This window comes from Periophthalmus magnuspinnatus, chromosome 13 (genome assembly GCF_009829125.3).
Source record: "Periophthalmus magnuspinnatus isolate fPerMag1 chromosome 13, fPerMag1.2.pri, whole genome shotgun sequence".
Lineage (NCBI taxonomy): Eukaryota > Metazoa > Chordata > Actinopteri > Gobiiformes > Gobiidae > Periophthalmus > Periophthalmus magnuspinnatus.
Window position 1 is genome coordinate 5,257,711 of NC_047138.1, and position 24,891 is coordinate 5,282,601.

Here is a 24,891-nt window from a genome sequence, read left to right on the forward strand (position 1 = left end):
GAGACCCACCCCCAAGCCCTGTTTAATGAATGGAACACGGTCTGGTCAATCGCAGGCTTTGTTGAGCTCTCTGCGGCTGTTTGAACTCTAAGCCGGGATAAAGGGATGAGGTTCAGAGCTGTCAACACGCCTCTCTACATGCACTTTTATTCTGTCGACTCAAGAACAGATCCAAAGCTGTCTTGTTTTACTATACTATACTAAATCAAAAACACAGATCCTGAAGGTCATGGAGAAAGCACTTTATTTATGCTACTTCTATGACATTATTATTACTACTCTTACTGTTATTAGTTTAATTGGTCTGTGTTTTTTGTGTATTTCAGACATTTGCAATCACAAAAACACTGACTAGCGGTAAAAAGTACATGCTCATACGCGATAATAGATCAGTCCACAGATTCACCCCTCCATTTTTTCAAGCGTCTTTCGAAGAATGAGAAAGTTTTGTTATCAGTTACTTGCGGTTGGAAAAAAAAAAAAAAAAAAAAATTCTGTCTGTTTATGTCGCATTAACTTTTCATTCATTAACTTTCCATTCCACCATTCATAAAGTTTTAAGTGGTAAACTGGTCACATACTAAACCTGGTATTAGACAACGGGACTGAAAAAGGAAAAAAATGATTTGACTGAGAATAATCATGTTTCTTCTCACAATAAACTACAAAGTGAAGAGGTACAGCAGCGTTACAGCATAGGCCTGGTTTCCAATTGTGTTAAAAAAGACTACGACACATAAAACTATCTGCTCCTAAGACGTTTTACTAGTTCCTGAATTATGAATATCATAAATCATATCGTATAAAGACCTCCAGCCTTCATCGCGTCTACCTTCGTATGAGAAACCTCCCCTCACTTCTTCTGCTTGTGTCAGCCATAAATTATACAACTAAATCTTATGCATTTGTCTTGTGGTGCCCAACACGAATGACTAATGTATTCCCCCTTATTTCCGGTGGGATACAGGGAACGTTTTATTGCTCTGAATGGAACTGATATGATCCCATAAAATCTCATAGATAAATCATTTTGTCATATCAGATCATGTATTTCCCCCTCCGTTGCTTTATATGGGAGGGACAACATTTTGAAATCCTCTCCCGTGTCCTCCTCTCTGTTGCGTGGCTACAATATTTATGGAATGAGGTCAGGCAATTGAAAATGAACTCTTAGGACTTAGGACTAAACTGTAGTGGATGTATTGGACTGGCCCCTCCCTGAGTAGACTGGGGCTTTTAGGTGATTGATCCGGGCTGTGTTTTGAGGCAGATTGATGCGGTGCAGTGGTGGAAGAGAGGGGAGAGTGGAGGGGAGGACGTGAGTGGGGGTGCCTGGGAGTGGTCACATGATGCAGGAGAGCCAGACCAGGCACAGGGCAGTAATGTGATCAAGGGAGTGTGTCTGCTTGGTTTGGTCCAGACAGATACGTTCAAACGTCACTGGTTTTCATTCAAACTATATTCACTGGAAACTGCATTCAGAAATCTGCAATTGCTTCAGCAGAGTGATTCATATTTTGTTTTATTTTCTTATGCATCCACTGTACCTGCAGTTGCAAAGTGATGGCATGTTGTGTTGCAACCAAGACACATTGCCACACGTATGCCCACCACTTTAAAACCTGGTATTCGTATAGATACAGATAGATGTCACAGTCTAATTATAGTGTTATGATTGTTGAAACTTAACACATTTTTTTTACCATAACCAACAACACTGCAATTCTTAATTAGCTTTCACATATTACTAGCTGTATGCAATCAAACTTTCTTAATGAAAAAGCAATGTTAATGCTTTTTAAAGAGCATGGCATTGAAATAACTAATTTTGCTCGTGGAATTCTCATGATTAGTACTTTCTATCTGACTTAAATTATCACAATTATCAATTAACCAAATAATCTTTGGGAAATCCCTTTCCTAGACATTTCAATTATGTTTATCAGCAGCACAGTGGCTAGAACTTCCTGGGTCCTGGGTTTCATTTTAGCGTAAACCGTTTTATGTGCACTTTGCTCTGTGTTGGTTTCTTCTGAATACTCTAGTTTCCCCCTACACTACTAAAAATATGTCAGGATGCTCTATACACACACATCATTGCGGTTTATGACCTTGGCCTCAATTTCATTTATGCATTTCATTTTTTGTATGTCTTATATGTCACATAAAGCACACTACTTTTACATTTTACAGATAAAAGGAAATTGTAATTGCAGGGAGGTGTTGGTGGCAAAGCTTCTTTTCAAAATGGTGTGTTATGCATTACTTTATCTAATGGAATCTTGTGACGTATAGGTGGTTGGAACATATATTTTGTCTTTACATGGAAGTGCAATCTCCTTTAGTAGAAAAGACTTCAGAGAAATGGTCTTTTTTAGTGCAGAGAAAGGCAAGTGGGCGTGGCTTGTCACATGGCTGATAATTGATAATTGTGCGCCTTATTCATGTTATCAACTGTCAAAAACACAAATTATTCTATTCTGGGATTTCCATGTTTAGCCCCGTAATTAAATGGATCAATGCTTTTTTCTGTTTTGAATGTGATTTGAGATTTGATTATTGTACGTCCTGGTCTAATTCAGGGTGCATCGGGAGGAAATGAGCTGTCCACAAAGACGTTCTTGTCCTCCGTAACCCTGCGCTGTCTAAATCTGGCCTCTGTGAAACCAGCCACCCCGTTCTATTAGATTACATCCACAGAGCAGATGAGACTGTAGGTGATGTATTATGGAGGGTAATTGGAAAATTGCTCATGAATTCAGTAGTTCTTTGACCCAGAAAAAGAAATGACGGAGGCTCTTTTAACGCACCGCTTTTCAGCCGTGATTTGTGTTAGAGCAATGTCATGGGAAGAGCTCTTTGAACTGACCTGTGTAAGTGACCCCGAAGCACCCCACCCTGGTTCAAATAAAGGCCGACCGTAGTCACCCTAAAATGCAAAACACATATTAATCAGCCTTAATACAGAATGCACACAGACTTAAGAATAATTCAGACTTAAGTACTAGGTTTAGGAGTTAGGGGTTAGAGGATTTACTCATTCTTATTATATTTGTGCATTATGAATTAAGCTAGTTATGTAAACTCTTACCTAAATATCAAATAAATGCACAATGATTATTAAGATTCCCATGGTTGCATAATGAAACAGGCTACCTTTGGCTTATGAGGTGAAAATATGTGCAGAATTAGTCAAGTTTATTGGAATATATGAACTGGAGAAAAGCAGAAAAGTGTGTACATAAAAGTACCACAAGAGGAGAATCCAGGTCTTTTTTCTATTCCTGTATTGTGGTGGAGTTGATGTAATTGCGTTCCAGTGGGAGCATACATCATCAGAGCCATTAGTGTCAGTGATGAGGCTTGTAGCTCGTTCCATCAGCAGACTGGACTGGTCATCACTCACAGCTCTCCATCTGACAGTCAGGACTGCAGCTGATCAGTCATCATTTGGGACATGTAGAAAATAACATTAGGCTAATATCAGCTTTAATGCTTCAGTCTACACAGCTCTGAAGCCTCCTGTTTTCCTGTGCAGCTCTGTGTGGGAGGAGCCTGTGTCCCTGCACAACAGATCAATATATCTACCCATGTTAGCAGAGCCGGGCTCTCTAGTGCAGGGGAAAGCTTTTTACACCGCTCTTTGGGAGGATGCAGATGATGTCTAACTGGCTCTGGGACATTGGGAGTGCACAGAACAATGGTATTACTGAGGCTGACTGGGGGAGTCCCTGTCCCCATGGGCCCATAGCCTGGTCATCTCACTGATACAGCACACACAGGCATACCCTACAGGCATGGAAGTGACCTCATTTCACCAACTGGACTTCTGCACTCACACTGCCCAACATGCACTCACACTAACTTTTACAACTGATCTACTGAATCAGACCAGGCTACAGATGCAAGGATTCACTGGTGATGTGAAATTGCATTATTAAAAGTTTCCTAATATTATCATTAACCATCCCTTCCAAAATACATGTGAGATGTGAAAGTTATTAAATCAGAGTTATTAAATATAAAAAATAGGCCAATAGATATTGTGCTAACAAAATAGAACAAAATATCACAGCATTAGGTAAAACCACAATGAGCTGTACTCTGAGATTTTAGATCCATATGAAAAAACATAGAAATGTTGTGTCAGTATTAATGATATTTCAAAAGGTTGTTTTTTCTAAGAAGCACCAGAGTCGGTGGATTTCCAAAGGGATGTGTTTCCTTTCAAAACAGGAAGGTAAAAGAGGTCATGTCCTAAAACCGGTCAACTGAATAGTCACTATCTGAAGAGGCACATCAAATATTGAGACTTTAGTCTTGTCTCCAATACTAAAAATGGCATTTAGCCAATTCTGAGTGAACGTATCATTTATGAATTAAAGGACATATTCACCTGCCTGATAATAGTATAGTATTCTGTGTTTGTGATAGTAAGCAGCAGATGACAGTGGACTTGTTTTTCCCATCCTCTGCTGCGGTACACTCGGGTCGATGGAGCAGTGGGCGCCTACGCTCTCCTCCCACACCCCTCCACACTCCTCCTCAGTCTGGACTGCTGCCCAGTTTATTTGCACTGTCCCAATCTTGGGTTTGTCTGTTCTTTGTAGTTTTCCAATACAGATATCAAAGGGCTGATTGCTCCCCTAGTGAAATACATGTTCAATACAGTCAAATCAAAGAAAGCAGTGACCCTGACCAAGAAGGATTGTGATCCACCTGTACCTTTTAGCCCAAAAGCAAAGGATGCTGTTTTCTCTCCTCCCCGGAGACTCATATCCCTCTGCCATATTGATCTAAAAGCAGAGTGAAAGCAGTAGAATACAACAGAGCTCAAGCCAAGGTTAGGAAAGGTTTAAAATCTTAGATCAACTATAATTTCTTATAAAATGGAGTGGACTTGTGGAAAGGAGTTATAAAACAGATAGATTTTTGATTGAATTAAGAGTTTGACACTTTGACATTATATTTGTGTTGTTTGCAGACTCCAGGCTTCATCACATCTCACGCTCTGTGGGGGCAGAGGCCCCAGGGTCCGTGGCTCCTGTGTCAGGGGACCGTAAGTCTGTGCCCATCCACTCGAGCCAGCCGCTGCTCTTCACCTTCGATGTGCCTGCGCGCCCTCTGTCCAACAGCGCCCCCCAGGACTACCTCCTCCTGCACCAGTGCATCAGCAGGAAGACAGAGAGTGCACGGTAACATCACAGGCCCGCGCGTCCTGTCCCTGCTTCCTCTTATCTTTAATACAGGTCAACATCCACGTTTGGGCTGTTTCCTCAGACTTGACCCCATGGTCCAGTCATAGGCTCCGGAAAATCAGATTCACACAGTGTGTGGAATTTTACTGCAAACACAGAGAATTCATTACATTTATTTTGTTTGACAAGTACAATATATATTCATGACTTTAAAACCACGTTGCATTTAAACATAAAGCAATTCAATAATAACAACCATACAAATGTGAAAATAAAATACTTAACATGTTTATAAATTGACTAAAACATAATCATTCTTAGTATTAGTGATTTATCTGAACTGACAGTGACATGTAATAGTTACAGTTACTACATTAAAAAGGCTAAGTATTGTTATACTTAGAATACCATACATTCATACATCTGTGTAACAATAAGGTACAGTGAATTTTGTGAATTTTAGTTTGCAATGGAGGAGGATGCGCCTGTATTAAACTCTCCGGATGTTTCTATCAAGATTCAGCTCAGCTTCTAGCCACTGCCCGGTCCACAGTCCTCAGGCCTCAGGCTGCTTTAGTAATGATGCCATTCAGCAGATAACCGGCACAGTAGATGATCAATGAGCTTGTGCCTGTAATTCATCACTCCTATAGGTTTAGACTGGCCCCCAATATGGCTGCCCTCAGCTACATGATTTGCACATAAATCTGCTGCGTTGAACCTTAGCAGTATACAGCCAATAAGAACACTCCATCCTTCTCATCAGCTTTAAGGACATGTCACTCTCCCAGAAGCCCCTCTCCTATTACTTCTAATTAAAATAATCTGCTAATCCAAGGACCAATCATTTTAGAGGCTGCTGGAAGTTGATGGACACTGGTCTGAAATAATGTATGAAGGCTGTATTGATTGATTAAAATCCCAAAGAAACAGGAGAATTGATGAAATGCTCTGCGTTATCTGACACGGAAAAGAGCAACTGTTACATCAATACTAACGGCATTACATTGATGTATTAGCCATTTAAATTAGTCACATTTACTGCGTGACGTCTCTGATCCGTAGAGTAGCTTGTAAATGTGCATAAATCTCTACGTACACGTTAAGAAAATGGCTCATTAGAGATGGCTTATCTTTGGCTGTCTATTTTGGATCATTGCACATTTGAGTGGATCTGATGTTATAAAATGTAGAGTTTCTGTGGTTGCCACTCAAGGTCATGTCCTACAAAGGAAGCACAATAAATGAGGCATGTCCCCAGGGTGCTGTACTGAGACTGACAAATTGTGGGAAAGTCACAGGCCTAGAATAAGTGCCACTTTCTAACAATATGTGAACTGGCAACTGCAGGCTTCAAAAACCTTAATTAGTACTAAACTCAGATGCTACAGTGGAATAGTGGTGTTGTTTTTCCTATTAGTGTCTCACAATTTAAAGCCCGTGTGAAGGTCCACAGTGCCCCCTTGTGGATAGTACAATTATTGTAACTAGTGGCATCACTATGGAGCTCAGCAGTGACCCCCTGCTCTGTGCCCGGACATAAATTTCCCATTCATTTTTCCCATAGGCTTTTCGAAAAATTCAAATATTAAAAGTTCAAAGGCACCGGGGGGTAACTAATATCCATAATGTGGTCGTTTTAAGCCCAAATTTAAAACATAAGATTCAGCAAAATACTTTAATAACTTAGTGATATATAAGCTTTCAAGAATAGATTTTAAATAAAATTATTAGTCTTGTGGTCATTAGTTACCACATAGTTGATTAGCCCTGCACAAGCCTTTAAACTTATTTTATTTAATTTTTTTTTTTTTTTTCCACAAAGTCTGTGGGAAAAATGAATGAGAAATTTAGTTCTAGAGCCAGGGGGTGGACTGTCAGTGTTGAGCTCCATACCATAATACCTTTAGCCGAATTCCCCTTGTACGTTTTTGTACTTTTTGTCACTTCACATACTACTATTATCGATAAGTTTGTTTATTTTTAGTTTTTACAGCACATTAATGGTCTTGTATTGACATTTGTCTCCCCTTTTGCAGGAGTGCCAGTTTCTCCCAGAGCATGCGCCACAACAGTAACGTGTTCATGGGCAGTGACACCGCAGTGCAGAAGTTGTCCCATGGCTTCTCCCACTGTCTAAACGGGATGGGGGGCCAGCTGCACGGGTTCTACAGCCTCCCCAAACCAGGCAAACACCACCCACTCCCAGTGCATGACGACTCCCCTCAAGAGGCCTGCTACGTCCTACCACGCGGGTACAGCTCTGAAGCTCCCCTCCATAGTAACTTTAGCGAGCCCGACCTGGAGAACGAAGAGGTGTACACTTTCCAAACTCCTTGCAATGCACTGGCCACCCTGCACAGTAACGAACGCTCAAACGACAACTATGACCTCCCAACCACGCCTGGATCCTTCTACCAGATCCCTCGGACATTTGATAAGAATCACAACGCCTTAACGCCGTCCAGCTCTGAGTCGTCGTCCGCTCCTCCTCCCAGGCCCCCCAAGCCGAGCCAGGGGTCCGAAGTGCCCTGGGGTAGTCCGCAGTCTGTTGGGAGTCATAATGGAGATGTGCCATGTGCTGTGTCAGTCATCCCCCGCAGGAACACTCTACCGGCTGTGGAAAACATCCGGCTACATAGAGGTACAGCTTGTCCAGTACAACACATCTTCTAAAAATAATATTTGTTTCTTACCAAAGACAAGATGTGCCCACAGCTTGGTTGGTTTGGGTAGTTTTGGTGTTATGTCACATTTTATGAACTGAAGAAGGATGCACATACAGAACAGTTTACCAATCCCTATATTATCAATGTGTAAGAAGAAATGCATTAGTCTTATATTGCACTTTTCCAGATGCTGAATGTTGCTTTACAGTTCCCTGTGTTATTCATTCCATACTATTGTAGCCACAGCTGCCCTAAGGAAGACTCAGGCTGTCAATTTGCGAATTTGCGCCACCGTCCCACCTTACCGCCACCAGTCACTCACTCAAACACCACATTCATACTTCACTCCGATGTGCGTGAACTGTATTGCCTAAGAACACAATGCCCCACTGTGGCATCTGGTAATCCTAGCGGTTTCCCATCCAAATATTAACCAGGCCCAACTCTGCTTAGCTCCTGAGATCAGACAAGATCATGGATTTGTACACATTTTTCAAAATAGAAGACAGAACAGAAGAGCCATAATTGTACAGGTAAAATGCTGCAATAAAACTAATCTCCAAAGTACAATGTATTCCAGTGTTGCTAAACTAAACCTAACTCATTAGCACCTGTGCCACTGTCTGGTGCTGCTGTGGTGACTTTGCACTTCTCTCCCTCTGTCCCTTGTTTTACTGATTTATGGCTCACAGCTGAACTGAAACAAAGGAGCCAGTTGGGCAGACAGTGTTGAGGCGCTAATGAGACTCAAGCCATGCAAAGTGCTGCAGCGGCATGCTTCATTCCAGACAGATAAGCAATTAAAAACTTTCTCATAGAGACAATGCGTGACCCATCTGTGTTTGGTGTTTTGCCGAGCTCATCCCCAGGTTCCACTCGCAGACCAGGAGCTGACCTGTGACTCTTGTTAGTGAAGTTGGATGCTGTTGACACACCTGTGCAGCAGAGACTAATTATAACGCAGTCAGCCATGTAATGAAAAGTCAATCACATGCTGTTTGTTTAATTGGAAACATGATTTAACTCCCCGAAATGTCAGGCGTCTCATTTGCAGACATTATTGCTGGCCCAGTGCAGTGTAATGCTCTGTTTGATTTGTTGAGCTGTTTACAGTCTGCTTGTGGCACACCTGAATGCTGATGATTATTTTCTTCTTCTTTCCCCAGGTTCCTCCTTTGAAACTAACAGCCATTATCGTCACACACATTTCAATAACTCAGGCCAGTCTGCGGAGTCTGTCCTTCCAACTAGCTCCTTCTTGGTGAGTATATCTTCTAATAACACAGAAATAAGTGTACTTTGTCTTAGTGTCCTATCTAGACTAGTATCAGATGTAGATCATTCATACAGTAAATGCATGCAGATAAACTTTATATTCTTCTCTTTATTTTCCTTCTGCAGAGAACCAAAGCTCCTCTGACTCGCTCAGACAGTGGCAACTCTGATGACAACTATGTGCCGATGAATCCTGGCTCATCGCCTCTCAGCGCTGCCCAGGCCGACAGCCCTAAGAATATTTACATTCCTATGAGCCCTGGGCCCCATCATTTTGATTTCCCAGGATTCTCGGCTACATTACCGGCTCGCAAAGGCAGCAGCACCTCCCTGTGTCAGAGGCCAGGCCGACTCAGTGATGTCACTCCACCACCCATCAACCGCAACCTCAAACCCAACAGAAAATGTCAGTTAATTTCTTATACTTTTAACACACTGCTCTTCTTGTCTGTTTACTAAAGAGTGTGTTGTTTTGTTAACAGCAAAGCCGACACCTCTAGATCTGAAGAATAATGGGATCATTGATGAGCTGCCATTTAAGAGTCCAGTCACCATGTCTTGGACGCGGCCCATGTGAGTCTAATATCAGATTGTTACCCAGTGTCACCTCAGAATACTGATGTGCACATGCTTGGGACAGATTGTTCTGCATTTGTTTGCCTTTTAATTGAGATAGTAAACTGACTGCTGTGTGCTTTCGCAGGTCTGCCATGAACTCGATGTCCTCACAGCACTGTCGGCCTATCTCCACTCAGAGTATCACCAGCACGGACTCGGCAGACAGCGAGGAGAATTATGTAGCTATGGTGAGTGCCTGTAGCTGCAGGGGTGATCCGAGCACACAGTGTTCTTTGTTGTAATGATTCACTCGTATGCATGCTAAGCTCGCTGTGAGCTGTGTCTGAAAAGTGCATTCTGCCTGCATTAGCAGAACCCAGCATCTACCTCCCCCGCCGTGAGTGGTACCAGCAGTCCGGCCCCCAGACAGTGCGGCAACGTGGACTACCTAGCACTGGATTTCCAGCCTGGATCACCAAGCCCTAACAGAAAAGTAAACACTTTTATCCGGACTAGTAAAATCAGTGTTGTCAGAAATTGATTGATAATAAATCTGATAGGACAGGGGCTTCTGATCTGATACTTCATAGTTTACAGTAGATTACTGATTTGTTTGAATAATTAGTTTATTACTGTTTCTACAAAGAGATTTATTCCTGCTTTACTTGTCCCCCACAGCCATCTACGTCTTCAGTGACCTCAGATGAGAAAGTGGACTATGTGCAGGTGGATAAGGAGAAGACCCAGGCCCTGCAAAGCACTATGCAGGAATGGACTGATGTGCGCCAGTCTACTGAACCCACCAAGGGAGTCAAGTCCTGACAATGATGTAAAAAACATCTGCAAAATCCACTCATTAAATCTAGCTCCGGTTATAGCCTTCTGTGATCTGAACCCTTGTTGGCTTTGTTTATTAATTTAACGAGTTACTTGGAGAAAAAGCCATAACCAAGACTATGCCTGTTCTTTGTAATGAGCAGGTTGCTGCTGCATGTCATTGAAAATATCAGGCCAGATGCCCTGCCAAAAACCTACATGCAAATACATAAACATTTCTAAATGTATAAAATGCATCATTCTTTTCAATCAGTCCATCTTGTTTTTCTCAAATCTTTGACCTTGTCCACTTTCATCTAGTGGGTAGTGTTTCTGGCTCTTCATGCTTATGATGCCAGAGAATCCAACTTGTCAAATGGCCATAAAAATAGTAAGAGGACCCTCACCAGAGAGATGCACTCAAATTCTGGCTCGCACACTGTCTTTTCACTTCAATCTGTCTTTTCTGCTGACTATAGGAGAGGAGATTATTTTCTCTGCAGGCAGTTAAACTGTTTTAGTAGTGCATGTCTGCAAAAAGAAGAATAACATGCTTTAAAAGTCACAGCCCAGCCCACATTTGAAGACCAACCATAGTGTAAATACCCACTTAAAACTCTGCTTTAAATTAATCTTTCTGAAGGGTGGCAGTGTAATCCCTCATTGAGGGGGATGTGTTTTCCAAGCTCTCAAAAAGTTATATGAAAAAAATATGACAAACAATAATTTTGTTTCAGTCTGATCTAAGCAGTTTTTACACAGTATAGTACAGTAAAGTAATGTGCAATGACAAGAAGATCTGCATATGTATTTATGTCTTCCTCACATTATTTAAATGCCTTAAGTGTTTTGCCACTCAAACATTGTCATAGAAAACTCAGTCCAATCTGGACACATCACTACAATTTTTTCTGTATGACCACAGCCAAACACAATCCTGAAGACTGTTTTGATGCATTACAAAAAGTGCACTACTGTAGCATGATGTTGTACTTAAGTTGCAAAAGCAACCTGCCATAATGAAGTCATTGTGATTAACTTTAGGAAAGTAATTTGCATAACTTGTTTTATTTCCAAATTGCCTTATGTTTGATTTTACCTCTGTGTGCATTTCAAAAGGATTCTGAAGGGTATATGACGCAAATTGTGCTTTGACAACGACAAAGAAGAACCAGTTTGTATTTCTCAAGCCCAATGTTTCTCTGTGGCTGGAACCACTGGCCCTTATTGAATCCTGCGTGGCCATTCAAATGTATTTTGATTATTTCAGTAAAATTTACTTCTAAATGTTTTTCTAGCATTTTTACTATGTTTTGTATTCTTTTATCATTTTTGGAAAGATATTCTTAAAGAAAATTGTGAATTTGTGATTATTAAATGTCCTGATTCCTTTTTATTCCCAGAATGTTGTGATGTGTTGAAGAGGTTGGCACTCTGAGCTGCACTGGTATAGCCCCCTCTGCTGGTGAACTGTGATTTAACAAGAGAAAAGACTGATGATGTTTTATTCTCTGAAGAGAAATGGATGTTAAGTATCTCGAGAGCTGAAGCGTATGTGTTGTTCTAGATGTGAAGTAGTTGTCATTGGTCTGATGTACTGTATAGATCATTTTAACCACTATTATTGCTATTACTACTGTAAAGCATTTACAGATTGCTTGTGGGTTAATTTAATAATTTATTGTGTGGTTTGTTGTTGATATTGTAAAAAACTAAAAGCTGTTGAGGAAATGTTATCTACTAACACTGATGTATGCAAAAGTCATTATTTTGTGAAGCAATATGACAAATGATGCCAGTGTGATGACCATGTGGTACATTTCATTTGGGATGCACACGAATACAAGTCATTCCTGTATTATGGTAAAATAAATGTGGAAAAACAATAAATCGAGGAGCTAAATATCCATGTGAGAGCTTGCTTTACACCAATGTCTAACTTAACTTTTTATACTCTGTCTCCCCCTGTTGGCCTGAATCAGCTTGCCCTGGCTATTCTTGTTGCAATCCAAGTCCAACTAATGAACCACTGTAAGTATGAGCAAACCTTTTTGGTATTTCAGTTTTCAGAAAGTCATTAAAAATCATAGCCTTCTCTAGGTGACATTTCTACTGCATGATTCCATGGAGATATAAGATAAGAAGATAACCCATACTGTGGAACATTATGACCAAAGGAACAACATTCCCATAACAAGGAAAGGTCAAAATAGTCCGTTTTGTGGAAGCGTTCACAGTAAGGACACATGTTTTTACTTGAAATGCAAAGCAGCTTTAATACTATAGAGTTAGGCTAAAGTATTTAATGCCTGACAGTCTGTATTGTATTGTAAAAAAATAAGCAATATGTATGATCACATTTAAGCACAATTAGGATTAAAAAGACAGCTGCTTCCTGACAACTGACTGTACAAAGACACTCTGCAGTTCCGTCATTACGCCACCAGAGTGCGCCCGTGCGTCCTGCTGCGCGCGCCTGATGCCTACTGTCACAGGAGGAATGTTCATACAATGAGCCTCTGTGTACAGTCGCTATTGCCTCGGTGCACCACACGGACAAGCGATTGTCAATGGACTATTTGAGACGGTCAATCGGTTTGAGCGAAGCTTTGGAGCTGCGTGACAATTATTTATCCAACCAAAGTAACCGAGCAGCATGAGGCGACAAACACCACGCGAACGGATCGATAATCAGTGAATGTTGTAAGTCACAAAAGTTTACTGGATTAGCGCAATGAAGATTCAGCGATTTGTATCAGTATTGTTCGTGAGGGGAGCGCAGTGGATGCTCTTCTCTTAAAGCCGTGTCCAGCAGAAGTGCGAGGACATGTGCCAGTGTCTTGGAAGTGAAGTTGTGCGTGCGATGCTTTTGAATCATCCAGGGCATTCTCTGTAAATCCACATTCTTGTTAAAAGGAGTCCTGCTGCCGGTACAGAGTAGTTTGAAGCTCTGAGTTCATTTTGATAAGTGTCGTGACGCGTTAAGGTAAATGTTTATCTTTGCTTTGCTTTTAACTCTGAGCTTGTAGACACGTGAACATAGATTTTAAGCTCCTTTTTATGTTAGATCTGCGTTTGATGTGACATTTTAATCTTATAGACTTGGTTGTGCGTACAGTGGTGCCACAAGAACTCCCCACATGGGACCATAGCTGCGCGCACTCCTCTTGGTTTCTTCCATGCGCACATTGTGGTCCATTCTTAGCTCAGTGGACTACTTTGAACCGCTGTGTTGGGCATGGGAGAGGCGACCCCAGCCCAGTCAGCCGCGGGGCCATTCGCATCAGCGTTAGGGATGGGACTGGGGTCTGCGCCCGTGACCGCTGCCAGGGGCTCCGCGGTACCACAGCTCCACAATGCCATAGTGGAGCGTCTGCGCGCCCGGATTGAACTGTGCAGAAGACACCATTCAACTTGTGAGAACCGGTATGAGCGGGTCCAGGCTGAGAGCACGGACAGAGAACATGAGAACACTCTTCACCTGCTCAACATTGTCCACCAAGGGCCTGGAAACCGTAAGACCAAAGGCTCCAGGGCATCGCACCAGCCTCCTCCTGAGTACAGCAGAGCCACAGGGGAACAGAAAGGGTCCGAGAGCGAGCACAAGGTCTCCACACGCATCGCGGTGAGTTCCTAAGACAAATATGCAAGTCTGACATTAAGGTTATTTGTTATGTCAGAGGTTAGTCCATTAGTGCCTTTAGTTGCTGTTGTCCTAACACAACAAACCTCATTAATGCTACAATGATCATGTTGTTTACTTATGATGCACTTGTACAACTTTTTACACATTTTTATATTTATTTTAGGACTAATAATGATCAGGGTAAAGGGGATTATCTGTTCTCTCATGTCAGATGTATGTATACTTCATATGTGTTGCCATTAGGTTAGATTTTGGTCCATATGTTTCCTGCCACAAGGGGATCAGGGCCACTTTAGGGGATTTCCAACCCTAGGCTCACATACTATAACTATCTATGCTCTTCTTCATGCCTCAAGAGTCCATATATTAATGATAATGAATGTTTAATTATGTGTTTTTGAAAGTATAGTACATTATTGGTAGTTCACTATCTGGAGCCCACTGCTATTACAGAAATATGCACATATATGTTTAATAAAGCAGTACAAATTAACATTCACTACAGCATTTGGGGCCTTAAGCGATTAAATGACTGATGCCCCTGATGTATCATTCACAGTAGTGGTAAGCCATGTGTTTTAAAACATGGTAAAAATGTTGTTTAGCGGAAAAGAGGGAGCAGATGTTTGAGAGCACTAAATTCCCATTAGAAGAAGTGGATTTTGTGGCATTTGCCTGCAGTGAGGTTTGACATGTGTTCAACAGCTCTGTAGTGCACCTGATCCAAGAAGATGGATGTAGATCTGTCCGTACTTTTTAAATGGCCCGTATTGTGCTATTTTCTCCTCTGTTATAATGTTCTTTCCTCATCAAAAACATACCGGTTGTGTTGTGAGTTGTGGTTTGTTTCATTCACACATGCAAACCCTGCATATTTAGTTTCTTCTGTCCAAAGTAAAACACTCTGTTCGACCTTGTGATATCATGCGGTAGTGCAGGAAGTGCTCCACTGTGTTTTTAAACTCCTAAATCATTTGGAGGTGTTCAGCCCTGGAATTGCACGTCTCTACTAAACAAAATGTAAAATGGAGCTGTTAACTTCAAAACTACCACTACATGGCATCAGAAGTTGCATGTAAACAGACTAATAACATGTGTCAGTTAAATAAAACATAACTCTGTGTATGTTTTTGATGAGGAACAACATTATAACACGACTTAAAGCTCACAAGAATCAAATTTTCTGTAATATAGGACCTTTAAAGTGCATAAACCACTTCAAGTCACTGCTCCTCCTCCTGCAATGTAAATATATTAGTTATAATTGCACACAAGTTTGACTATATAGCATAGTTTGCATAGAATGACTACATTATTGTGATCAGTTGTGATCTGTATCAGTGCCGTTATTGCAGAATTAAATGATTAGCTGGAGTGTAGTCTAGCAGTAGTGATGTCGCATACAAAACAGTGTTACAATTATTGTGAGAAGAAACTATTCAGAGTTCAATTAGCTCTGTTAACTCAAACCTGCTGAATGATTAAGTTAATGAGGCATGAATAGCCAACAACTAAGCAGTGCACAAATAATTACAATACGTTGAGAATGGCAAGTACCACGATCCTAGTCATATTTATTAATGTATTTCCTTTTCATCAGGTAAAAAGCAGTTTAACATCTGCTCTTTATTAAATTGGCCGTGCCTATTCTGTGGATTTATTGGAGATGCTGAATGGAAAAATAAACAGTGTCATATTTTTCCAGGGTTAGCCATAAAAGGCCAGTGATGATCTGTCAGCTTGTTTGTTGTCATCAGTGGAATTATGCACCAAGTGACCTCCACCACCTGACAAGGCTCTATGTTAGCCTGAGCTGTTAGTGTAGCCCACAACATACATCACAGTATAGCCTAAGTGTGTTTATTTTATATGGCAAAGGTTTAAAATACAGCTATGATAAAATATTTGGTCTTAAAGCATCATATAACTATATAAAATGTGCCTCCATTAGGGGTAATATCCACACATCCAGCTTTTTTCGTTCTGATACCGATACAGGAAGCTTCAAGCATCAAAACAAACCTGATAAACTGCAGTAGAGGAGATAATAGAGTCTTTTTTTTTTCATCACAAATACGTTATCAGAGAACATATACCACAAATTTACATCACTGTTCTTTATTCTGTAACGGTACAGTATGTAACTTTCTGGAGATGGCATGTGACCTGCGTGATTCCATGGAAACAGAAAGTTAAAACTGTACTTCAGAACATTTTGAAAGGAATATTGACACGTTTTATGCCATACTGTGGGTGATTATGGCCAAAAGAACATTTCCATAAAAACAAGCAGGAAGGACCATCCTCTAGGACAAAAAAGTGTCAGGTTTGTGGAGATGCAAGCCTGCTCAGAGTAAGGACACATGTTTTTCTTTTTCAGTGCAATAAACATGATTTTATTTTCGTCCATGTGTTGACTAAAAAGTTGCATACTGCAGCTTTAAGTAAATTCTCCATGAACTGTTACTCTGAAACTAGGGCTAAAAAAGAAAAGGAAAAATTTTCCCCTCATTTTGATCGATCTCAATTCACTTTTATTTATGTCTGATTAAAACAAATAAAATGGCTTTCAATGCTCATTTCCTGAACATGAACAAAACAGACCTTAAATTATTGCCATTTAACACACACACACAAAAATCTAATTTATTTTTCCAAAGTCTGAAATCTGTTCCAAACCACGTTTCCCCTGACATTGCTCTTTTTGGCCACTTGGTTTGCACAAACAGTGTGAATTATATAAGGTGAGAAAGAGGTCATGAAACACTATTATCAAAACGATTATTGTGGTTTATTGCTTTTACTTACTTCTGTTTGGCTTCAGAGTAGCATGTCCCACATAAAAGTGATGAGCACAGCACGGCACCGGGGAGGAAATGAAGTCCACAAACATGTTTATCAGCCCTGAGGTTAATGTTTTTCACTAACAGTGTTGATTGAATGAAACAGAACAGCCAGCGCTTGCAGAAATCCCCCTTATTACAAGCACAAAGCAATCTGGCAACATCCCACTTAATTTATTCAAGAATGATTTAAGCTCACAATATCCAAAATACTGTGTGTGGGTGTTGGTGATTATTAATTATAATCTAGTGGGTAGGAAAGTGTTTCAGGGCGAAGCCGTAGTTCACCATTGCACATTCTTTCGCCTTAAAAACTCAGCGCCTACTTACAATGGCCACATCTGTGCATGTTATATTGACTGTTCACATTGGAATTTGCCATGGAAATGTACACCAAGGCTGGGGCAAACAGCACAATGGATTATGAGTGATTTAACAATGCAGTGCATTGAGTCCAGATTAACAAAAGATATTTTTCCAGATGAAACCTGAGAAATGGGAAAGACAGAGACAGAGATGAATGAGTATTTATCCAGAAAAGCACAAAATAATTCCGTAATGCCTTCATAAACTCATTACATTTGGATATCCATCTGAGATCACAGAGATTGCAGAACTGCACAATCCAATCAAGTTGCATGGCAGAAATATTACTATTATTAATAACACTATGACTATTATTCCCCACTGCTGCCAAAGCATTGTCAGTTTCATAATCATTGCTTAGAGCCCCTACATGTTAACTGTGTACTGTATACTCATTGTTTATTCTGCTGCTGTCATTGCTACTAGTACTACTGCTTCTATTCTTGCTACTGCACTAATGTTATCAGTGTTTACAGTAGACACATGTCATATAACTGTACAGCAAGAGCTCAAATGTACCACATCAGCTCTAAAATGTACAGAAACAAATAGATTCAAAGTGTCTACTTACTGTCTTCCTCTTCTTTTCCTTATCTACTTTGTCTGTCTTCCCCTTCGTACCTGTATCAGAAATAGTTGGCGCTTAAAACTAGGTCAGAGCTTACCAAACTGTATTACGTTGTAAAGACATTGAATTTCATCAGCAGCCATTTTATATGATCTGTCAACAATCCTCTGGAGAGGGCACAAAAAGCTTAACAAACAGTTATATGGCTGCACTGCTCAGAGCCTACCCCGCACTGTCATGGCCTATTATCATGTGTATGACAAATAGCTCACTAAGCACCTTCGTGAGAGATGTAGTGGCCGTGAAACAGGGAAGCACAAGTCGCCCATATAAATGTTTGTAGCCCTGCAAACAACTCCTGTGTGTGTTTACGCAAAGTCAAACCAGCCATGAAAACATCAGTTCTACAAGGAAATGACTGCTGATTAAGTAAAGTGAACTGCACTGTCATGTATTAGTGATTGACACAGTAATCCAGTTTGCTATTAATACTACTCTTGCAACTGCTACAACTATAGTTTTGCTACTACTACTACCACAACAAGTGATAGACAGAGGCATTTCAGTGTATTATTAATAGTACTTACCAAACTACTTAACTATTGCGACTACCACTGATTTCAATAAAACTCACAATAATCACAAAGCTGCAGAAAAGACGGAAATAGTATCACTTCAAATCTATCTTATATCTGGATTCGATTTGCAATGTGTCTAATAATCATTTTGTACAACGCACATCTTAAAGAGGGAGTATTTTACTTCTATGGGCTGTTAACTGCTAACACATAACATATTTAGATCATCATGCTACCTTTCATTGTTTAAAAATGCGGTATTCATCGAAAAAACAAAGTATTAACATGTATTATGAGTTTCACTTTGCTTTTTGTTTGTTGAGTCTCCCCTCCCTTTGCTCTCTGTGCTAAATAAGTCCCCCTTCAGAGCGCTACCACAGCACAATCAGCGTACAACCCACTCATGAAACTACTGCACATCAGGTTCGTTTTTAAGAAAAGACTTGTGAGTTTCTATAGCAGTAGTTTATATTGTTATTACTGCATATATATGAGTTTTGGGGCTGTTTGCAAGCTGCTAGTGGACGATATGCAAAAAAAATGTGTGTTTATACTTCACTGTAGTTGGTTAAACCTACCTGTCACTCCTCAGCATATGATGGAGGTTGACCAGTACACGGGCTATCTGTTTTAGCGTATAGTCGCATTACTGAAAGCACCACATATTCGTATTTGTGTGGGAGAAAATAAGAAAGTGGTATCCTCAGCGCGTTGAGCAAGACACTGTCTGCTCTCTATTGACAGCTCACCTCAGCTGTGAGGTCAATGAGATTAAACTTGTCTTTTTGTGTATAAATAATTGGAGCTCTTAGTGATTTGACCTAGTGATTTACTAAGTCTGATATCAGCATATATTGTAGATACGGATTGGAGGCACCCTGTTAATGCATGTCATGTTGGGTATTTTACTTTAAAATGGGTCATATTTGATAGAGTCGTGGAGGTAGAGATAAGGAACCTGCAGCACTGGTGACACGTTGTAAACCATATCTCTATAAAAGCTTCCCTGCTGAATTTTTTTTTTTTTTTTTTTCATTTTAACTTGTGTTCAGTTATGTTTTTTGTGTTTTCATGATTAAATTAAAATACCTGTAAACCTGGCCATGTAGCAAACCATGATCCATTGTAGTGTCTTGCAAAACACAGTTGTTAATGGCACTAGTTTGGTTGGCAGTATGTTGTGTTTATCCACATTGCCTTGTGGCTGTTGATATCTGCAGCGCTCCAGAAACATGGATCACTTCCTGTAGTGGAGGATTTTCCCAGAAAGACAGGCTCTGAGTGAGCAGATGTACAGTAAAAGCTGGTAGTGGGAGTAGAGTAAAGCTGCTTATTTTATCATAATCAACTCAAGCATTTAGAAAAAAATTTAAATAAAGCCTTTTAGTTCACTGGCTTGTGTTACAGAGGTCCTCTTAAATAATAACAATAAAACAACATCAAATATCTTCACAATTCTTCATTTAGAAACAGTAAATGAACTCTGAACTGGAGTAAAGCATTTAGTCTTAATGTTAATTATGTGTGGAATGTTATTATCTCTTCAAATCACATGAATATTTCAACAAACACTAAAGCTACAACATAGTAAATTCACTGGCTATATTTACTGCCTTCATCACTAATTAAATACTTTTGATTCTGCCTGCAAGATAAGACAAGACTCACTTAAATATATTCGCTTAAAAATAAGTTTAAGTAAAGTAGGCCTATATGTTACAAGATCCAGGTATCTATGTAAACAACCACCTCTTGTGTCTAAGGCAAATTTCTTTATTGACTTTCCCAGCTCAGATAACACCTTCAATCAATAGTATTTATAGATTTCAGTATACTATGGTGGAGTATATATTATTGCATCTGATAGAGAGTGCTTCTGACTTTAGTCTCAGCTTGTTCCATTACGGTGTCTGTATGAATCTAGGCCATCTTCGTACCTGGGCACATTTGCATTCCTTTCTGCTGAAACATGCAGTCACTCCTATTCTTTTTGGGTTAATTTTTCGAACAACTTGTGTGCTGCCAAAAACCACACACACATATCATACACGGCAAACAAAGGGAGGCATCTGAAGAAAGGGAAAAGGGAAGTTTCCTCGACAACACCCTGCAGAGCCATGGCGTTATGTGTCAAATCAAAGACATCATGGATCATCTGGTTCTGTGTCTGTCTTAAGAAATGCCTGGTCCTACTACCCAGCACACACTCTTACTGTAACACACACATCCTAGCTCACCACACGCTCCTCATGTTTTATTCAGTAGCCTTTGGGAATGCTGCTAGTGTCTTTGAACAGAGCTGAGGAAAACCATGTAGTTGGCACATCCCACCATAGTCTTCCAGGGCTGATTCCCAGTATGGTCTAAGGTGGGCTCGGCCTGACCTGCTGATGTAAATAAATCATTTTTTTTGTCTTTAGGGCAAAATTAGCCCATTAATGTCAGACATGCAAGCTTTACCTGCAGACAAGTTTGAATCTATTGTAAGGAATCATTTGCACATTAATGATTGGGTTTATACATGGCATTCCCCTCCCGAATAAGTGACGTTTATTCAATAGACACCCATGTTCACCTGTGTATTTTATCCTAGTTAAATGTTCGTTTATTTAGTTGACTGCGTTCAAACCCGTCTCCTCTATTTATAAATTGATTTGATGATGACGCTTTTTCACTATTACTTTATTACTGACTTGCATGTTAAAATATACATTGCCTGGCCAAAAAAAAAAAAGTCGCCACCCGGATTTAACTAAGCAAATACGTACGAGCTTCCTCCAGTTGGTCAGGTCTAGGTTCAGCAACAGTCTGTGCTCAAACATGAATATACTGAATGACCAGGTTATTCCATCAATGTTTTTTTTTTCCCTGATGGCATGAGCATATTCCAACATGACAATGCCAGGATTCATCGGGCTCAAATTGTGAAAGAGTGTTTCAGGGAGCATGAGACATCATTTTCACACATGGATTGTCCACCACAGAGTCCAGACCTTAACCCCATTGAGAATCTTTGGGATGTGCTGGAGAAGCTTTGTGCAGCGTCAGACTCGACCATCATCAATGCAACATCTGGGTGGAAAATTAATGCAACACTGGATGGAAATAAATCTTGCAGAAGCAAAATCGAAACAATGACACAGCGAAAGCATGACGAAATCAAAGCTAAAGGCGGAACAACCAAATATTAGAGTGTGTGACCTTTTTTTTGGCCAGGCAGTGTATATACGTCCAAACTTAGTATCGATGCATAAAGGCTTGACCACAATGATAATACCTACAACGCCATGTGGTCATACGCTCTAATGAATCCCATGCTGTTGATTAGTATTAGGGCATTGTTTTTTGACACTAGTCCCAATCAAAGCATGGATAAACACTGAGATTCATCAAGTAGATAATTTGATATAAAATCCATGCCAAAAGCTGATTGTATTCAGTTAACAGCATCACCTCAGTTCCCAATCAAAGTAAGTCGGTCCCTGCTCATGTTGTTATTGCTAATACATGCATCACAGCTCCTGAATCAACGCTAATGAGACATACATTGTAATGCCGGCCACATACGAATACACACGCCTGTATATGTGCACTGTGAGAGGGGCTTGTGCTCACTTAGTTTTGTGGATTGTCGAGTTTTTCCTGCCTGACTCTGCTGCCGGGGTGTGGATAGTGCCTCTCTACCTACAGCTGTAACCAGAACCCTGTGGGAACTGGCTCTCACACAGGTGCATGTTAAGGCCATTGCAAGAAGTCTTCTGAAAAGACATTGACTCAGAGGACTTGAAGTCATAGGTCACTGCGGTTTGCTTGGTCAGTAGCTATAGTACCCATATGAGATCATTAAATTACTTTTCTTTGGCACCAGCAATAAGCAGAAGTACACAAAGATTCCCTCAGAAGTTAGTATTTTAGACTTTTTCTCCTCGTCTTTATTGTCTCCTGAACCATAACTAAACCAGGACTAGAGCTGGATTATTCTAGGACCAAACCCGGAATAAAAAGGTTCTCTGTGTACCTCCAAACAATATTATAAACGCAACTGGATTTTTTTCCCGTACTCATCCAACCACCATCATCAGTTGTTTCGTTTTACCGTGTACCATTCTCATATGCAAATCCCATCAAATCTAATCTGAATAAATCTAAAATAGCAATACCACACTACCACCCGTACCATAGTTCAGTTCAGTGCCAGGGGCTTGGACAAACACAAACACAGTGCTTATCTATGGCAGTTCACACAGTTATCGCATCATCGGCCACCTGATACACTGGAGTTTCCTGGACTGGAGCTGCACTTGTAAACAGATCTAATTATCACACTTGCCACAGGAGAACTGGGTGTGTGTCCACTTGTTCTGCTGCTGTTGTCTGTGATAGAGCTGTTTATTCCGGTCTTGTGTTGTCTTATAGGTCAAATGCACACTGTTTGTTTATTGTCCAACCAGCCGTGGCCAGCACTGGTTAGAGAACAGTCAGACTTTAAGTAGTCTTTTAGGGATAACATTAAGACTGTTATCATATAAAGTGAATGGCGAGGATATGGTCAGAATAAATTGTGAGTCAGTTTCATTTTTATTAAGAATTTCCTGAAATGCACAGCTGTATTCCCAATTTGCAACAGCGGCTCAGTGGTTAGAGATCATGTCCAACAAACCCAGAGGTTGGAGGATGGATTCTTGCTCGGGCCATGTTCTGTTGGTGTGTTTTTAGGCAACACGCTTCACCCACCTTGCACAGTATGGATGGATATTGTGCGTGAGTGAGATATTGGTCATCACCGAGTATAGAGTGAATGAATAATGACTAAAGTGTAGCACGTAGCACTTTGAGAGGCTTCAACAAGGCTCTCCTCTACGCAAAGTGCAAAACATAATAATTATTAGGATTACTACTAGGGCTGTGCAGTTAATTGAATTATAATAGATATCGAGATTCAATCATTTATAATTGTCTATGATCATCTACGGGCTATGGTTAATTATTTTACATTTTTACATGATCTTATAAGAACCTATTGTTACTTTTCTAGAGTGAAGCCTTCATGTTCTTCTATTACAGTATAAAATGTAGGCTACACATGGATATTTTGTCATCAGTATTGAAGCATAAGTATAAATTCATAATGTGTGGAGTAAGAAGAGTAACAGCTATGACACATAACCAGAAAACTGAACAGCTGAAACGTAACGCTCATTGACCTATCCCCAAGAACGATCAAGCGGAGAGAGAGCAAAGCAGCCTTATTTGCGGCACTTCAAACAGACCTTGCTCATAGGGTCATTGCCCCTAACAGGAAATGAGAAAGTGGACTCGTGATGTCACTGGCGAACCCCATGTCCTAAATGCACGTTGACTGCAGAGAAGGAGGGAGAGAGAGCGAGGGCGGACCTACCATCAACGATCAGACGTGTTTACATTACAGCTCAGGATATTTCTCAGGGCCTGGCCAAGCTGCACAGTTCCCAGGCTCCGGAGCTGCACACTGCTGAAAAGAGGCACAACATTCACTTTTTCTTCCCCGCGTTCACTCCCTCTCCCCTGCTCTGAGGGCTGTGTCAGAGTTCAGCCCCATTTGCATCGCACTATGGCTCTGCTCTTTGCTACAGTTCTCCCAGGAGAGTATATGCATGTGAAATACAGGGGAAAGTCGCTGAACTTGGAGTAAAGGAAAGTTTGTGCTGTTGGCATTGAAATTGAATGCTTGGAACTAGAGCTGAATAAGATGACAAAAACACATATTATGATTTGTATTTGTTACACTGATCAGTCCATTTTATTTTCTTCTACTTAAAGCAAATAAAGATCGCATGAATTACTGCCATTTAAAACAATTCTCAAGATCACGTGCTTCTGCTGACAGGGGATAGACTGTAAACTTCTCCTTTGAAAAGAACCACTGGTCACTGACAGTTAGAGATGACTGAAGCTTCACTAAAGTTAGATTAATTGCTCAGCCGTACCTGGAGCTCACAATGTATAGGAATTATCTCTTTTTTATGTACTTTTTAGAACAGGCACGCCCAAAATGTGGCTCGGGGATGAAATGCGGCCCTCAGACCAATTTTTCTCAGCCCTCAAGCTTCCAGGTGAATTGGCCCATATTACCTTAAACAGTACTTTTTACTGTATATTTCTGAAAATCTACTTTAACAAGCTCATATCAAATATTTAACGTGTCCCACTGAGGATGTAAGCATGAATAAAGGTCTAGTGGTTCAGTCTAACGTTTAATGATAACGCAGATTTGAAGTATTCACTGTAGTCGTGACCAGTCTATGGCCCTAAATCGGCCCTCAGGTTTGTCTGTGTTTTTATATGTGGCCCTTAATGAGAAAAGTTTGGACACCCCTGTTTTAGAAGCAAGGTGG

The 24,891-nt window shown here is 40.5% G+C and overlaps 2 protein-coding genes across 5 annotated transcripts in view; both read left to right on the plus strand.

The window, feature by feature from the left end:
* The window catches only part of gab2 (GRB2-associated binding protein 2), a 28,954-nt gene extending 16,548 nt beyond the window's left edge, over nt 1-12,406 (plus strand). For 2 of the 3 annotated variants that reach the window (XM_033977035.2, XM_055225901.1), the window contains exons 3-10: nt 4,985-5,195; nt 7,238-7,842; nt 9,034-9,128; nt 9,269-9,548; nt 9,625-9,715; nt 9,846-9,948; nt 10,071-10,193; nt 10,379-12,406. In XM_033977035.2, coding sequence (XP_033832926.1) covers nt 4,985-5,195; nt 7,238-7,842; nt 9,034-9,128; nt 9,269-9,548; nt 9,625-9,715; nt 9,846-9,948; nt 10,071-10,193; nt 10,379-10,522 — 1,652 coding nt within the window. In that variant the 3' untranslated portion in view covers nt 10,523-12,406. The remainder of the gene's footprint in view (nt 1-4,984; nt 5,196-7,237; nt 7,843-9,033; nt 9,129-9,268; nt 9,549-9,624; nt 9,716-9,845; nt 9,949-10,070; nt 10,194-10,378) is intronic. The other variant, XM_033977036.2, reaches the window with a different exon arrangement.
* Nucleotides 12,407-13,046: 640 nt separating this feature from the next.
* Nucleotides 13,047-24,891, plus strand: part of zmp:0000001236 (mastermind-like protein 2) — a 31,659-nt gene continuing 19,814 nt past the window's right edge. Inside the window, exons 1-2 of one of the 2 annotated variants that reach the window (XM_033977164.2) lie at nt 13,047-13,502; nt 13,617-14,141. In XM_033977164.2, the coding sequence (XP_033833055.1) occupies nt 13,755-14,141 (387 nt within the window). In that variant the 5' untranslated portion in view covers nt 13,047-13,502; nt 13,617-13,754. The remainder of the gene's footprint in view (nt 13,503-13,616; nt 14,142-24,891) is intronic. The other variant, XM_055226079.1, reaches the window with a different exon arrangement.